General features: G+C 43.2%; 1 protein-coding gene across 5 annotated transcripts in view; it reads left to right on the plus strand.

The window, feature by feature from the left end:
- ZNF608 (zinc finger protein 608) overlaps window positions 1-3,253 on the plus strand; it is a 150,108-nt gene extending 146,855 nt beyond the window's left edge. For 4 of the 5 annotated variants that reach the window (XM_036903190.2, XM_036903188.2, XM_036903191.2 and 1 more), the window contains 2 exons: window positions 1,640-1,721; window positions 2,278-3,253. In XM_036903190.2, coding sequence (XP_036759085.2) covers window positions 1,640-1,721; window positions 2,278-2,284 — 89 coding nt within the window. In that variant the 3' untranslated portion in view covers window positions 2,285-3,253. Of the gene's footprint in view, window positions 1-1,639; window positions 1,726-2,277 lie in introns of those variants that run through there. The other variant, XM_036903189.2, reaches the window with a different exon arrangement.
- The last annotated feature ends 15,106 nt before the right edge of the window (window positions 3,254-18,359 follow it).

The raw sequence follows: 18,359 nt of genomic DNA on the forward strand, positions 1-18,359 counted from the left end.
AATATTTGTCGCTGGGAGATGTCACAGCGGCTTACTGTTATCTCACAGATCCGAGGGTGGCGGCCAGTGTCAGGGGGCGCTGAATGTAACAACCAGAAGGTCAGATAGCTACTTCAGGGAAATTGGAGAGGGGGGAAAGGGAGGATGGTGGGAGGCTTTGGTGACATCGTCCTGATTGCTGCAAGCCTTTTAAGTTGCTCTTGTGCCATGGAAGTAATGGGAGTAGCATGACCAGGTTTAACACTTTTTATAACCTGATTCAGGACTCTTCTTAGAATTGCTGTGACTTTTTCACTGAAGATGGAGAAACGTTTTGAGAAAGCTGTGGAATCAACACTGAGCGGGCCTTCGTCTCTTTGGTGTTCTGGCTGAGCACCTGCCATCTGTCCCAGCTGCGTCCCCTCAGAGGGGATGGGCCATGGCACTGTCTTTACCAGCAGACCCACCTGCTTGGAACTTGCTGTCTTAGCTCAGGCTGCTGTGATAAAATATCTTAGAGTCTTTAACTTTAAACAGCAAAACTTTATTTTCTCACAGCTCTGAAGGCCAGGGGGTCTGAGATCAGGGTGCCAGCCTGGCTGATTTCTGGTGAGAGCCCTCCTCTGGCTTGTAGGTGGCCACCGTCTCGCTGTGTGCTATGACCTCTTCTCTTTGTGCACAGGGGAGGGAGGGAAAGAGAATTCTCTCCAGTGTCTCTTCTATAAGGACACTAGCCCTGTTGGATTCAGGCCCCATCCTTGTGCCTCATTTAAGTATAGTTACTTCCCTATACATGCTGTCTCCAAACACTATCACCTTGGGGGCAGGGCTTCCACATAGAAATTTTGGAGGAACGTGGTTCAGTCCATAGTGCTGACCACATTGCGTCTTACTCTGCTGTGTGGCTCCAAGATAATGTATTTGAAGGTGCTTCCAAAAGTGGGAATGCTATACAAATGTGAGGGTTCATATTTGTTTTCAACTCACGTTACTTAGTGTCAACTATTGGTTTAAAAGAGAGCATAAAGGACATGGGAGGAGAGAGTAACTGTCCATAGGTTTGCGTTTGTTTCCTCTATTTTTTTCCAGTATGGTTTTCTGTAATATTTCCTATTAGGTGACATCGTGCTGTTTGGAGCTGTTACATTCTCTGACCTGCTACCTTTCTCTGGCTGGGTCAAAGTTAATACTGTTTCCAATTTCAGTTCACTGTTTCCGTGTACCTTATGGGGTGCACCGTGTTCAGTCATTAACAGGGGAAAATGTTAAAGTGATTAAAGTTAATATGAAAAGTATTGCATTCTAAGCAAATAGGGTGTTGCTTCTATAATTCACCATGACTTTTGATTCCTGTTGGTACCTGTTCTTTCTCTGGAGCTTCCTGTTCAGGAATACACGCAAAACATTAGCACCATGTGGAGCCAGAGAGATGGAATGCCATAGTCTCTTTGAATAGCTATTAGGAAAACTGTGGAGTATTAAGGGGATAGACACTGGTTAGACCAGGCAGTACCCCATCCCTGCTGCCTGAGATGTTCCCTGCGTGTCTTTTAGGAAAGGACAAATTTCTGCTGTTGGGTCTGCAGCCCTTTGCCACTGGGCGTGTTTCTACTCTTATCTTTCTGACTGTCACAGAAACCCTGCATTTTTCCCCCATTAGGATTGACCTCTGCTGCCCTCGTTGCCTCTCAGCAGGTGGCTGCCCAGGCATCTGCATCAGGCATGTTTCCTGCACAGAGAAGGTAAACATCCTCTACATTTTGAATCAGTTTTCTAGATAGAGACATCTTAATGGGTGGGAGGAAGCAAGAGTAGGCTTTTTAGACTGAAAACTTAGCTCCTTAGAGTTTTATATTACTGTAACGAATGTGCTTTTGTGTTTTCATGCTTCACGTGCAGCTTTTAGTCTATGAACCTCATTTCTGTAGCTGTGATACAGATTACTAATTAACTGGTCAGTTTTTAAAACAGTTGAAAGTTCCTTAGGTTATCCTCACAGCTTTGTTAAAATGATTCACCCGTGACTCCCTTTGCTTTATTTAAAAGTCACAAGTGGAGAAATGTATTTTTCTTAATGCTAAAGGTAATGTTCATTCTTTGATGTTTTTCATTCCCCTGCCAGTTATTTTAAAAAGGAAAATAATTTATTTTTCACAATGTGTATCATTACCCTTGTCCATTCACTTTCTGTGGAATCCATAAATTAATAGAATTTAAGCCTACCAGTCTTAGGGTTTTCATATTTTCGGTGCTAAATGTGTATAGAATCCTATGCTAAGGTCTTCTTTTCTTTTGCAGAGAATAACAGGATCGGAAATGTATGTTGTCATGTGACTGGATCACATGGGAAGCGCTTTATACAGACATCAGTTCCATGGTGTTAATTTGAAATGCCTTTAATGGCAGGCAAAAACCAGTCATTTCATTTTTGTAAATTACAGATTTTATCAGAGTAACAAATGTTGCTGTAATTAAACTTCTGTTTTATATATATATACGTATACATATATGTATATATACATATATATATATATATTCTTTACTTTTTGTATCAGTAACCAGGCTCGCACACACAGGGTCTGCTGCCAAGTCGCAAACCACTCAGCAAAAGGAAATAAAAAAATGTATTCGTCACATTGAAAAGTGTTAGCCACAAAAGGCTGCTTACATTCTTTTCCTTTTCCTTTTCCTTTTCAATTGTAAATAAATAGTGTTATGTATCAGTGTGCCTGAACCTTGCATATCCTTCATATATTTCCCATAAGCTCCTCCGAAAGGCTAACTGTGGTGATGACACTTTGGTACAATTTAGATGTCTATTTGGTGGCTCCTGTTAAAGACACATCAGTGTAAAATGTTCTGTAGTCACTGTACTTACTTGTGTGTTGTGGAAAAAGACTTTTGGAAGGCATGGGCTTGCCAGTACCACAAAAACTGTGTTGTATATAATGTAAAGATTAAAGTGGGGAAATAATGAGCATCTGTGAATAATAAGGTGTCATTTTTTGGTAATCTTGAATGGCAAATAACCCGATAGCCTGCATACCAGAGACATCTGTGATTGTTCTATTACTTGAATAGTCCTGCAGTCTTTTTTTTTTTTAATGTTTACAATTATCCAGTTTTAGAAGAAAGAGACTTTAACGCCATTGCCTGGTTACTTGTTTTATGCTGTAATCTAGTTTATTTTATGTAAAATGTATATTGAATGCTTTCCTTTTTTATACCTGCCTTAAATAATTTGGCAATCAATTAAAAAGGTTTTTTTTAATAATGGCTTTTTGTCTCGTATTCTTTCTGCCTGGCTGGTACTGATTCTAGTTCTCAGAGAATGATTTCTTATAATCATGGGTGTACAGTGCCAAAGATACAGTACCCAGATACTGACTTTTCTTATGTGGTACACAGGTATAATAACCAAATAGGTAAACTCAGTGGATATGTGCATATTATTTGGGTATTTACTCCAAAATTAGTTCTGAGCATAATAGAACTACAAATTGGTGGATACAGGTTTCTGTGATAGGAAATGGTATTCCAAAGATGTCCATCTGGTGATGTGTGGACAGTAGATAAAATACATAAGAAGCCAGCCATTTATTTGACTTGTTTTACTAGCATGTTTAATGCCAAATGTACAGAATTAGGTCTTCTTCCTTTCCTTTCTCCTTCCTTGCCCAACTCCCTCTCCCTCCTCCATCCCTCTCTTCTTTCTTTCCTTCCTTCCAACAAGACACTTTTTGAGCACCTGCTTTATCGCAGGTATGTATAGGTGCTGGGGTACAGCCCTGAACAAAGCAGATAAAAATGCCTATCCTCAGAGAGTATGTGTCTTCTTGTAGGCAAAAAACAGAATAGATACAACTCAGTAATATGCAGGGTATGTTAGAAGGTGATGAACGCTGTGAAGAGAGAGCATGGAAGCGGGTGTAGGGAGCATGTGTGGGAGTTTGTGCTATAAACAGAGTGGTGGGGAAGACCTCTCTCAAGGTTATGAGGAAAGCAGTCCAGGCACATGTCTGGAGGAAAAGCATTGCAGTGAGATGGAAAAGCAAAAGCACAAACCTTAGAATGGGAGTAGGCTTCCCACGTTTGGACCGGTGGATTGCAATGCTTCATTCCAGCTCTAAGGTTTTGATTTTGCTGTAATGGCTCATGACAGTTCTACTACTTGGTTTTCTATAACGTTAAGCTGATGGAATTTGTCTTACCATTTGTTTCATTCTCTTACTTTGAGGCCTTTGCTTCATAAATGGCATAGATTTTTGCAATCAACAGAAATCTTTTCTCTGCTTCTGGAAAACCATCTTAACAGCCTTAACCTTTGCTGTGTGCCTTATATAGGTCTGGTCCATGCTCTTCATGCATTTCAGTAGGAGGATATCTTTCTCCTAATTTTCAGTTTTCTTTTTAATTTCCTCCAGGTTATCAAGTACATGTATTTCACATACATTCTTCATCATTTTTCTAAGTTACCAAATGTTTTTCAATTCTTAGACCTCATCCTGATATACCCTTGAAAACTTACGTAATTATCTTTATACCAGTTACAAGTATGCTTTTCCTGTTAAGAATATGGTTTAAAGTATATCTGTTGGTTGCCTACATGCTGCTCCAGTTCTGAAACTGACGGAACAGTTGTTGAAACACAGGGGCAGAATCAATTTGTATCTTCACCAGCTGAATTAGCCTGTTGCTGTTGGTGATACAGCCTGAGGTGATACAGTGGATTCCTGATGATTTTAGTAATAAGTATTTCTAAAAATCATATGAAGGCCAATCATGCCTTCCAGCTGCAAAATGACTGGATGTATGTTTACTACCTGCCATGCTTTTAATCACTTCTAGTTAGGTGCCTCCATAGATGGGGTATAAATAGATGCATCCGGCCATGCTTACCTCTTCTACTGTAATAAATAGGAGTGCTGATAAATACAGAGAGATGTATAACCAAAAAGCATGATGTGATTTGAATAGGCTCTCCCAGGCTTTTACTGGTACATTGCTCATGAATGGTTTACATGAATCAGAAAGTAAAGTTTTGTTTCTTCCCCTGAACTGTTACCGGGTGTTGTCTTTGCTGATGACAATATGAATTGCTAAAGACCAGAGCTTGTTTATATTATGTGTGCCATTCCTCTAGCTGAGTACATAGTACTGAATGGTAAATTAAAGATTCCCCAAAGACAAGCATACTTGGCTCCATTATATTACTATGATGAATCTGCCATTAATACAGTTCTAATTGTTTTACTTTTATAGACATAAAATCAGTCTCCTTAGTGACTAATAATAGGATTTATTGATTTTACCAAACATTATTCATTCCAGGCCTGCTCATATCAGCTTGTCCTGAACATATGCAAAAAAGGCTGCCGTGCTGACACAGTGCAAATTAACTTCATGGAGAAATGAGAGTGAAGAGTTGTTTACAGCTGTGGTCCATCGAATGCAGAATATTAAAAACAAGGTAATAGGCTTGATATAGAACCATTTGTTCCTAGATTAGTGTCTCAAATGGCTTTTTCATGGAATCTTGCCATTGATATTCAGCCTGGGTCATTAACACCTAGGGAGCTGAAGGCTGGCCTTACATGTTCACGCTGGCCATGACCCCCATCTAGAGTGGCCTCAGCCCCGAGCTCTGCGTGTGAGAAGAGTGAATAGCTCTGATTGATACAGGATAAAACAGCTGTTTAAATGATAATTACTGGTCATTTCATTCTCACCCTGACTTTGAAAAAGAGGCAGGACCCGGCAGAGCCATTTCTTATTATTTTTGCCATTAACCATGTCAGCGTTTCCTGCTTCATACAGAAGCCTGAGTCATAAATGTTGTTTATTTTCAGTTAACTTTAGGAGAGAAAATGAAGTGAAACCCACTATTAGTGCTTCTGCCATGGATATTCTTTTTTTTTTTTTTTAATTTTTCTTAACAAAATCACTCTCTAAAATTGGGTGCCAGTCATGGCACTACTGGCGTTTTTTTCCACCTTTTTTAGTTGAGGTACTTAAAATGTACAAATCTTAGTGTGCAGCTTAATAATGAGCTTTGGCATGTGGGTAAACTTATGTAATCATCACTGAGATCAAGATATCAAACGTTCTTGCTAATTTTTTTCTCCTTCCCCTATTGCACCCATCTCCCAACCCCCTCTCCCCCCAAGGTAACCACCATTCTGTTCTCTGTGTTTCTCTGCTTTGTTGTTCATTTGTTTTATTTTTTAGATTCCTCATGTAAGTGAAATCATATGGTATTTGTCTTTTCTCTCTCCAACTTCTTTCAGTTAGCAGAATATACTCTAGGTCCATCCATGTTGTTGCAAATGGCACGAGTTCATTCTTTTTTATGGCTGAGTAATATTCTGTTGTGTATCTGTACCACATCTTCTTTAACCATTTGTCTGTAACTGGATACTTAGGTTGCTTCCATATTTTCGCTATTGTAAATAATGCTGTGATAAACATAGGAGTGCATATGTCTTTTCCAGTTAGTGATTTTGTTTTCTTCAGGTAAATTCCTAGAGACAGAATTACTGGTTCATACGGTATTTCTATTTTTAGTTTTTGAGAAACCTCCATACTGCTTTCCCTAGTGTCTGCACCAATTTACATTCCTACCAGCAATGTATGAGGGTTCCCATGTCTCCACATCCTCACCAACACTTGTTATTTCTTGTTTTTTGATACTAGCCATTCTGACTTGTATGAGGTGTTGTCTCATTGTGGTTTTGATTTGCATTTCCCCAATGATTAGTGATGTGAAGCACCTTCTCATGTATCTGTTGGCCATCTATCATCTTTGGAAAAATGTCTATTCAGGTCCTCTGCCCATTTTTTAATCAGATTATTTATCGTTTTTAGGGTGTTTAGTTGTATGAGTTCTTTATATATGTTTATGATATTATATTAACATTTTGGGCCACATAATTTTTTGTTGTAGGGGTCTGTCCTCTTCATCATAGGATGTTTAGCCAGCTTCTGTCCATTAGATGCTAGTAGCAACTTATAACAACACCCTCCACCCCAACTTATGACAATTAGCTGGTCATATGAAATTCAGTTCCCCTGCCTAGCCCCAGTCCCACAGAGAGACTGTTCAGTTCTCTTGTTCCTTTAAAAGCTGTAAAAGCCATCAGTGGCTCCTAGTAACACCATGAAACCATTATGGGAATGTTCATTTGGCCAAAACAAATAAAGCTGGATCCGATCTAGCTTTCCAAAGAGCATTGGGTGGTCTGGATTTTAACATAATGATGAGTAGTTTTTATAGACTGAAAGATGGATTCAACCTAGACACCTTCTCTGAGGGCTGAATTCAGCTCACAGCACATCAGTCAGCAACCTGTGCTTTATATATGTTGTTAGAAGTCCTCACACTAGTGCTCTAATGTATATATTTATTTTCCTCTGGAATAAAAACCTGCACGTTGGACAACTTGGACAAGCAAGTAACTCATTCTGCCAGGATTGGACCCATTTTTCCTTCCCTCAGGGAGTCCATTTGATTCATGTAAAGGAGTACACTTTGGGAGCCTCTCAAACACACTGGACATTTCAGTGAAAAAAAACTTTTTTCACATAGATGCTCAGAAATAAAATGAAACATGACAAACTTGGAGATGGAGAGAAAGATCTTTAAGGCCATCATGAACAGAGGACAGCACTGTTCTCCAGTGTGTGCAGGCTCAGAGTCCAGGTTTGAGGTTTGATCAGACAGTGGTCTGGCCCTGAGCTGCCTGTTGTCATCCTGCATTACATGGAATGACAAGTAGGTATGTGGGGGACCAAGCTCCATTCCTGAGGCCGTAACAGAAATGCCTCATCTTTGCACCTAAGCGTGGCTGAGGCCTCGTGACCTCCTCAGCCCACCTCTCCAGGCAGCAACTGAAAGTAGATCAAAGTTCACATGCAAACGGAAGCCTTTTTGATATCTGCAAGAGACTGAGTTCTTAAGGAATGGAATCATGACCTTGTATTTTCCCCAGGCATCAGAAGCCCTCATTTTCAAACCAGGTAACTTAACAGGTCACTACACTTCCCACTAGGAGAAAATTTGGAAGTTCTTTCCCTTACATGTTTTATGACCACCATTATATCTTTAGTTAGAGAAATTGGGGAATGAGAGTTGTTACTCATTGACTCATCTTTCTACTGGGGGTGTTTTATTTTGCTTTACTTCATCATCACAACTTCTCTTACTCTGCTGCTTCCATCTTATAATGATCCTTTATTAAATTGGGTCCCCCCAGTTTATAATCTCATTTCAAGGTCAGTGGATAGCAATTTTAATTCCACCTATAGTCTTAATTTCCCTTTGCCATGTAACCCGTCATAGTCGCAGGCTCCAGGAATTAACAATGCTAACAGTAACAGAATGCTAGCAGCTAGCATTTATATGTATGTACACTGGACATAGGTCCTGGATACTTCATGTATGCCAGCTTGTTTAGTTCTCATAACAACCCAATTCCTAGCCCCATTTTAGAGTTGACAAAATCGAGGCTCAGAGGTAAGTGAGTGATTTGCCCGAGTTCCCACTGCTGTGTTAGTGACGGGTAGGCTTTATAACCATGAAGCGCACTGTGTCAGGAAAGGGAGCATAAACTCCCTGTGTAATTCTCAAGACCTGGCCAGCTCTCCTTTGCTAAAGCATTCATTCCTTCCATTGGGGTAAATGAGGGAAACGTAGTTTGTGTCTCTTGTTGGCTGAGACAATACCCCTGTGCAGCCTTTCCTGGAGCTGGGTATCACCCCACACCCCAGATCCTGAGAGCCCAGAGGGGCCTCAGCCCACTGCTGCCTGAAGTTCTGGAAGTGTTACTCCTCCTTTGTTTGTCACAGGGTCCTGGGCACTTTTAATACACTACCGCGTACATCTGATAATGAGAGGCTCAGGATCCAAGTCGGGCTTGGTGGGAACAGGTGCTTTTAGAGGCTGACGGGGAAACCCGACGCTTTCGTGACTCAGGAGGAAACCGTCAGGGGCTCTGACCAAGGATCATTCCTACCTTCTGACCAAGGGACTCAAATTTGGACTTGTAATTATCCCTAGATGACATTATACCATTGTCTTAGAGGACCTCTGGAAAGATTAGAAAAGGAAGGTGTTCAAAGCACAACTTTGTACTCAGTACCCAAATCCAGATCCTTTTCTAGTGCTTTTTGCATGCACTGCAGTAGGGGAACAGGGTATATAAAACATGTATTTGCAAAATGTAAACATTTAAACTATAATTTCTGTAACCTGGTACTGGAATTGCTTCTTTAAGATGGTAGAAGCCTAAAAAGAAAAAATAAAGGGTCTAGATCTTTGTTGGTCTCTGAGAGGACTTTGTTCCAGGTGGTATGTGCTGGGGGCAGGTTATCCAATTTGATTAAAAACTCCTTCCTACTAAGGGTGGTGGGGGCAGGGGCTCAGGGCATCCTGGGCCCCATGCAATCAGTAAAGAGCTGTAGGTTGGAAAGGAAGGTGCTTCCATCTCCCCATCACTCTCCAGGGAAGGTGGTCCAGCAAATCTCCCCATCCCCCTAGATCAGATCCTGGTTCTCCGGGGTCTGTTCTGGGGTGATGATTGGCAGGTGGGGAAAAGCGGGGTGGAATCACCAGCCTGGCAGGGACGGCCTCTCATGATGATCCCTCGGAGCAAGGGCATCGCTAGCAAGGCTGCCCCAGAGATGGGTAACGAAAACCGTGACTCACTGCCACCGTCCACAAGGAAATGTGTTCCCTCCCATGGCAGAAAGCCCAGAGCGCCGTGAGCCCTGGGCAGAGTCCGCCGTGCTGCTGGCTGTGCTCTGCGATGCTCTTCGCTCCGTCCTCCTCTTTACCCCTGTGTCACAGCCCCTGGAGTTCCAGGAGCCCTGCCCAGAGACAGCCATGCCCGGGGACAGGCCTGCGTCTTTCTGTATCTCTGTCTTAGGAAGGAAGAAACCTTTCTCAGACGCTGCTGGCCGACATCCCCTCATGTCTCCTTGGCTGGAACCAGGTCACATACTCCCAAACCACAGACAGGAGGGCGAAATTGCCGTGACTACCCCTGGCTACGAAGGATGAGAATGTGCCTGGGGTCATGCGTGGAGCGGCTTAGACCCAGGGTTCTGTTAGGGAGCAGGAAGGGGAGGGACTGGCTAGATGGCCAGAGGTCTTCTCCTGGTCTCCAGAGGTCGAAGTGTACAAACAGGATGGGGCGTGGGTGGGAGGCAGACAGTGGTTTGCACCTACACTGGACTCGGACCCTCATGGTAACTGCTGCTCCCCTAGAGAATGCAGTGTTTGGGCAGAACCAGGACAGCGAGGTCCCCACATCCCGGGCTTCCCTGAACATCCCCAGGACCATAGGCGGTCCCCACATCCTGGGCTTCCCTGAACATCCCCAGGACCATAGGCGGATTCAGAAACCTGCCAAATAGGGCTCTACTTGGGGGAAGAAAGATGCCACCCTCCCCTGCCTGCCTTACACACACACACACACACACACACACACACACACACACACACGCACGCACGCACGCACGCACGCACGCACACACGGTTATAGGCTCCTTTCCCACTGCAGAAGGTCCCTAGAACTTCCAGCCTATAAGCGATAAGAGGGACCTACCTTCTCCCCCTGAGGCAGCTTGCCCTCTGGAGAGGAAAGAGTAGCTCAGGACATTCCTGGGTGGGATGGAGGTACCATTGGGTGGAGCAGGCTGTGGGGACGGGGATGTCAGGAGGGTCATGCATCAGGCGCTGGTGTACCAAGACTAAAGGACAGATTAGCCCACTAGCAGAGAGAGAGTCTTGCCATATCAAAAACAAGGTTAGATACTTTGTGCCTCGAGGAGAAAGGGAAACTGGGCTTTAGCCATGGTCATTAAGTGGCTATTATTAAGGCTTTGGGCTGAGAAAGAGCCTTTACTGGTTCTGAGAAAAGTCTTCTTGCTGCTGGAAGGGGACACAAGGCAGGTGGCTCCTCCTGGTTCCAGGCGGGGGGCACAACGCTCTTCGCCTTCGCTCTCCCCCCGCTTCGTAGAGAGCAGGGGTGGGCAGGGAAGAAGGTGAAGGAAGGGCTCCAGTTGCCTGCCCTCTGCATGGCCTCTTCTGTGTCCTGGCATCCCTGGGCTAGCATGCCTACCAGGGGAGGATGGGGGCTCCTGCAGAGGGCTTGGCTTTGTGAGGGGTGGGCTGGTGCCCCGCCGGGCAGGTCTGATGACTGGAAACACTTGAGGTGCGATTAGATTCCTTCCAAGTGGGTGAACGGGCTGAGAGGCAGAATTGGATCAGCAACCATTTCCCAAGTGCCCACACAGGGCCTTAGGGACAGAGCGCCCCCGTCCTCTAGACAGAGCAGGCAGCCCTCCCCCGGGCACCAGCCAGGTATCTCTGTAGGGCTGAGCAAAGTGGCCCCTGCAGGCCTGGTGTGGACCAACCGCGCAGACGAGCACTTGCTCTGGGCACTCTGACCAAGGCTCGTAAACCTCGGAGCCCGACGTGCTCAGCCTCAGAAATCCCCAGGAGCCTGTGTGTCTGCTGCCCCAGCCCCTCGGTGGTAAGATGCAGAGACTGGCAATAAAAGATGAATTTGTGACGAGAGTCCGGTGACTGACTGACTCCCAGAGGGGGCTGCGTCCAGGCTGGGGCTGAAGCAGGGTGAGTCACGGGGAGGCCCCAGCAGGCAGCCCCAGAGGTCCCTGGCCCAGTGGCACCGGGAGCTCGGCCATACAGGCTGCTGGGACCGTGCCTGTGCCTGGAGGTCATGGGCTGTGGGACTCATTGCCTCTCCTGACCTGGATCTGTCAGGCGCTGTAGTCAGGGAGCGGCGGAGTCTGAGGAAAAAGGTGCCCCAGAGCCAAGGGGCCCGAGTTCCTACCAGTGGCCAGCCTGGAAATGGTTTCTATCTTGAGGGTCCTCACACTGTGGCAGTGTGACTTCTGGAAACCCGAGGTGACTGTCTAGGGGGCCAAGAAACATTCCTGTGACTGGCTCTGGGGGTGAGGTGTGCAGAGGGCATGGACGTGACCACGGAGTGTCCCCACGGTCTGCTACAGGGACTTCCTCTTTGCCATCCAAAGCATGTATGAGCTTTAAGGGGGCTGGCACTGCCACCTGTGCAGTCGAAAGGCACTTTGGCAACCTCCCTCCCTCCCTCTCTCTCATCAGTGTCTCTCTGCTCTCTCTTCTGCCTCGGTCCTGCGCTCTGCTCACTGGCTCTCTCATTCTCCAAACAATTTGGCCTGCCTCGACTGACTGTATTGTCTGGCCTCTCTTCTCTAATTCCCAGTTCCCAGGAGAGAGGATCATGGTGGCCACCTGGGGTGTGAGCCAGGAGGGGTCCTGCATGTTCTGGAATGAACATGCCAGAGGGCGAGGAGGCTGGAAGATGGGAGCAGATTGCTCAGCTGGCTCCTGGCTTTGGGTTCTTTTGGCCAGCCCTGCCATCCAAGCCCTGTGTGTGTCCCAGGAGTGTTTATGGCCAGGAATAGAAGCCCATTCAAGCCAGCTTAGTTACAGAGAAGGTTTATTGAAAGCTTACAAGTCAGGCTCATAATATCCGAGGATAGGAAGGGCATTGGCGGGCCACGTGATGGTCTCTAGAAAACCCTTAAATCTCATTTGAGTATTGCATAACCTCTTAGCCCTGCTTCTTTTGGTGCCACTGTCTGATTCTCCCGCTTCTGTTGACAGGCGGGCTATTCTCCCTCCTCACAGCTTGCCTACTCCTGTTTTCAAATGTGGCTTGGGATGGCTGTGGAGCTCACCCTGGCCCATTTCTCACTGCCGTTGAACTGACTTGGCTTTTCAAATCCCACTCCAAATGCCTATGCCACGTGCCATGGATTTCTGTCCCTGTAATGACCAAAGGAGGCTGGCCAAACTTGGGGGGGAGGCGGGACAGAATCATACAGAACCTGGGGCTGCCTCTCCTAGAGGGGTAGGTAGGGCAGGTTCCCAGAGAAAGGAGGTACGTCAGTGGCATCTCTACTGGATGACATGACATTTACTCACTCATTTGACGAGTATTTATTGAGTCCCTGTTTTCGGCTGAAAGCTGTTCTGGATGCTAGAGGTAGAACCATAACAGACAGAGATCAAACTCTGCCCTCATGGAGTTTGCATTCTCCTGGGAGGAGATGACCATGAACGCGTATGCCAACAGATACATAGGATGTCCGGGGGTGGTAAACAACACAGAGGCACATAAGAGGACAGGGCGTGTCTACTATATGGAAGGGGAAATGGCTGTTTGGTTTTTGTCCAGGTTCCTGGCACAGAGCTCTTAAGAACCTTGGAATTGCCTGAGTGATAGGAGTATCTTTCAGTATTCATAAAGTGTCCTTTTTGATCACCCCTGAATTTATGGTAATAGGGTGACTCGTGTCAAGCCCCTAGATAGCTTCAGAAGGGGGGGCTGAAGAACCAGCTACGTGGTTAGAAGGTTGGAACTGGGCTGGAGATATTGAGGTCAATCACCAATGGCCACTGACTTAATAAACCATGACTGTGATGAAATTTCAATAAAAACTCTTCAACAATGAGATTTGGGGAGCTTTTGGGCTGGTGAACAGTCAGTGTGCTGGGAAGGTGGCAGTTCTGTGGAGAGGGCATGGGTGCTCCCCCATACCTTTCCTATGCATCTCTTCCATTTGGTTGTTCCTCAGTTGTATCCTTCAAATAAAACCATAGTCATAAGTTTAAGGTTTTCCTAAGTTCTATGAGTCATTCTAGCAAATTATTAAACCTGAGGGGAGTGTGGGGACCCCCAAATTTGTAGTTGGCTGGGCAGAACTATGGATAACCTGGGGATCCCCTTTGTACCTGGCATCTGAAGTAGAGGCACTCTTGTGGGTCAAACCCTTAGCCTGTGAGGTCCATGCTAATTCTGGGGGGGGAGGTGTCCCAATTAAACTGAAGTGTAGGATACCCAGCTGGCGTTGGAGAATTAGAGAACTGTCATTGGAAAATGATGTAATTCTACATAGGAGGTTCCAGGAAAAGACACTTGAAGGAAGTGGGGGAGCAAGATCATGTATATGTCTGGTGGAATAGTGTTTCAGAGAGAGGGAAGAGCAAGCATGAAGATCATGAGGTAGAAATGTGGTTGGCGTATTCAAGGGAGACCAAGGAGAAGAGTGTGGCTGGAGCGCAGGTGAGGAGCAGGATGGCGGACGAGGTGAGCTTGCATGTCCGTCTCCAAATGCACCGTCAGGAAGCTATCTCGTAGTCGTGGGACAGAAAGCTCACAGATGTCAGATGCACAAATGACATAGTTTATGGAAGTGATTTAAATTAAAACACGGAGTTAGAAGCAAATGGAAAGAAGTGGAGTGCATTAAGACACTTAGACTGAAGTACAAGCAGGTGGAAGGACCACACCCCCTGAGTTCTGTGTCACACAGTGTTCATTTGTCTTCTTCTTCTCTGTGCTGTCTCAGCTGTGGGTATAAGGGCCAGAGATGAAGGTGAGGAAGGGGGAGAGCTTGCTCCCTGGAAACCTGGCCACGAGTAGCGTTAGCCTGAGCTTCCATGGGCTCTTTTTGTATGTCCAGGACAGAGGACTGGCTGGACTTGGCATGTGTCACCGATGAGCAGCTGAAGTAAGACCTTGAATGCTTTGTGGCCTCATGTATATTTAGGACATAATGAATATTCAGTGATTCATGTTTCTCATGTATATTTAGTGATCATGAATATTTAGTATTTACTTGGTTCTTCCATTCCTTTCCATCTAGGTTCACACATACATGCTCTGCTTGCTTTATCTGTCTAACATATCTCCCAGGTAAATAAATTAATTATCTATGCTTAACACATCTAATGATTTGCATCAATCTCATTTGTTTTCTTCTATAGCAGAATTGAATATTTTCAGTGTGGCAAATGCATGAGGTCCAAGAGACGCGTGGTGACCCTCTGGGTCAGGAGGTGGCATATTGTCAGATTCTTTGAAGCTATTATAAGGACATTATCTTTACTCTGAAAGGGATGAAGGAGCTGTCTGTTTAGATGAGCCTAAAACTCATCACATGCATGGGAGGTTTTAAGAAAGGCAGGAGGTAGGAAAAATTATGGAAGTCAGTGCCAGCAGATTCTTTATAGAGGGATGTAATAAAAGGTGCTGGGATAGTGGGTCTTGGCGGGTGGGTAATAGATATTAATTTCGTTTGTTTGCCTCCCAGCCACTGAAGTCTTGTCATGGCAGCAAGATGTGCAGGATGAGAAGTGAGGGGCTGGGCAGGGTGGACGGGTGACAGCCAGCTTTGGAAGAAGTTTAATGGGAGAAGTCGGCGAAGTGGGAGGAGGTGAAGTCATTGCTGTGTTTTACTATTTAACCTTTGCAATCAACTTCTTTGCCTCTCTGAGATGTCCTACTCCAATTATTCCTTATATAGTTCCTTTTGCCCGTAGGACTGGAATTTGAATGATGTGATATTATATACTTCAATTACCCCACTTCCAAAGTATTGCGGTGTTTGTTTGGAAAGCAAAAGAGTATAGCAATTTCACTTGATATATATCCCTAAAATGTCCACTTGAGCTCTACTGACAAAGTCATTTTAAAGTGTTTTCATGACATATAATTGGTTTCACCAGACACTGTTTTATGAAAAACAATGTGGGAGTTATTCCTTCCATGTTCCTGTAACAGAGTTCACAGTTGCATGTTTATGGTTAAACTGCACAACATGTTTCTTAAAGAAACATAAATTAGAAACCTTATGAAATTACTGTAGTATACTATTACTATTTCAGAGAGATAAAGTTAATACCTGAAAACAGAAGTAATTTCATCTTTATTTGTAACGAAACATTATTTGACCTGCAAACATATTGGGTTCCTCCCTCAGTAGGTCCTGACCCACTGATTAGCCATATAAGAAAAAGTAGCCTGGAATCCAACATAACTTCTTTTGGAAACAAAAGAATTTCCAGAAAAATCAAACAGAGCATCTTAGGAGTAAAAGAAAACATAATTTACTTATATTCTTGGAGTGGCAGTGATGCTTCTATACACAGCATCAAACTCACAAAGGAAAAAGATGGATGGTTTGATTGCATTAAACATCTTAAAGTTGCATTTGTGGAATAACATCATAAATAAGGTCAAATAACAAATAATAAATTGGAAGAAATATTTACAAAACACACCTCAGGCAAAGGGCCAGTTTTTATACTTGAATTGTTTTTTAAAAGCATGGAACCAGCATCCTCATTGAAAAGGTGGGCCAATGTTATAAATAATTAGTTAACAGAAAAGTTAGCTTTTTGACTTAAACACAGTGATAGAAATAGAAAAGATGCTCATATAAGGCATTGTAGGGAACAGATTATTTTTCACCTGTTAGTAAGATGGAGCTTAAATGTTGGTAAGGGTGTGGCTCAAAGTCCCTGCACTGCTAGAAGGAAATACATCAGAGGCAAATTTGACACTGCCAAAAATATAAGCACACATAGTAATTTCCTTTTTTTGGAATTTAGCCTGCAACCATTTTCACTCAATTGCACAGAGACACTGTATGAAATGTTTGCTGCCTCATTTTACAGCACAGAGAACTGCTGGAGTGTCCCTCAGTGTGGTGTAGTACTAGGTAGAGTCACAATGTGCTGTCTTGAAAAGGATGAAGTCCTTATGTACTCATATGATATGGTGACCATACATATTGTTAACAAATGAATTTTCTGTGCATTATTTACAAGGTATAGGAGTACAATCTCATTTCTATAAATAAACGAGTACAAATTTATATACGTGTGTGTGTGTGTGTGTGTGTGTGTGTGTGTGTGTGCATGCAATATATTTGTATTTGAATCTGGAAAGCAAGCCTCCCAAATTGTAAACAGTAGTTACCTATGATGAATGGGAAGTGGAGAAAAGTGGCCTAGGGGAGGAATAGACTTTGTCTTTAATTAATAAAATTGTGAAGTGTTTGATTTTTTAAAATAATGGACATATGAATCACTTTAAGAATAACCTGTCATTTTCTCACCAAGGATATGTGGCACGGTCTCTCTCTCTGCCTCTATCTGATCTCTATTTCTCTTACTATCTCTTTACTATCTCTACTTAATTCATCTCTTTTTAATAATTCAATATACATATTATATTAAGGGAGAATGTGTATAGCTAATTACAGACTCTTTCACAGTAATGTTAATGGCTTTGAAATTTATTATACAAAATTTATCCTTGGCTGTTCGTGTAAAGTATTTTATTTCAGCATAACATCACGTGGAGACTGCTTCCTGCTTAATAAGGAAAGGCTATGTAGAGTAGTGAACAAATGTCTGATTAATAATAGGTTAATACCTACCCTCTTATGGTAATTAATATTTCAGAGTTAAAAACAGAAGCATATCAATTGTGAAGAAGTCTATAGAAAGTTCTTTAATGGAGGTTTGATCTCATTTTGAAATAATAGCAAGTTTCATAATTTCAAGAAACACAGCTGGGATGGGCGGTTAGGAGGAAGCAGTGGATTCTGGGTGCCATTATGAAAAGGTAGTTCAGAACCCCTGGAGACAGGACACACGGCTTTGATGTTTAGTAATGAATGAGTTTAGTGAAAAGTTACGCTTAGTTAATGCCCAGAGTAACAGAAAGTCTTCCTTGCTTTTTTTCCCCCTGCTTAGTATTTAGGGCCAGGCAGTAACTGATGGGACCAGACGCTGTAAGCATGCATAGGATAATTATATTTCCCTCTCAAATACTCATATATATATTCGTATGTCAGTAGAGGCAAGCCTGCATTTTCAAAATGTTGCATATGTCTGGGATAACTTCACCTATCTTTTCATTTCAGGCTTTCTGAATCATTTGTTTTAGATCTCTCTCTTTTAATGCAGACTAGCAATTAGTCTCTCTATGAAATCCAATCTGAAAATCCATTTCTTCTAACAGTTAAGTTTAACCCATTTTTATTTATGGCTAAGCGAGATATGTGTTACTGTTCTTATTTTACATTGTGTTTTGTTTTTGCTCATTTTAACATAATTCTGCTGTTCAGAAAGGTTTATATTTTTTGTACACATATTTTGTATTTTTGTATAAATATTTATCTAACTCTTTTGTATAATATAAAGGTACAATTACATCATACAAAGGCTATTTCATACAAAAGCCATGTTATACGAAGTCTACCTTATATAATAACCTCAGTGGTAGTAACTACCACTATCACATCAGCGATAAAATTAACAACAGTTCTCTTCTTTCTCCCTCCTTCAACTTCAGTATTACCTGTTGATTGTCACCTTTGTAATGTTCATTGTTTTCACTTCCACCACTTGTTTCGACAAAATTCAGTAACATTCTTTTGTCCTCCCCTATTTTCTCCCTCCTACATTATCCTCTCCATTTTTATTTTATCATTTAAAAAAAAATGTTACTTAAAAGCAT

The sequence above is a fragment of the Manis pentadactyla genome, chromosome 13 (genome assembly GCF_030020395.1).
Source record: "Manis pentadactyla isolate mManPen7 chromosome 13, mManPen7.hap1, whole genome shotgun sequence".
Lineage (NCBI taxonomy): Eukaryota > Metazoa > Chordata > Mammalia > Pholidota > Manidae > Manis > Manis pentadactyla.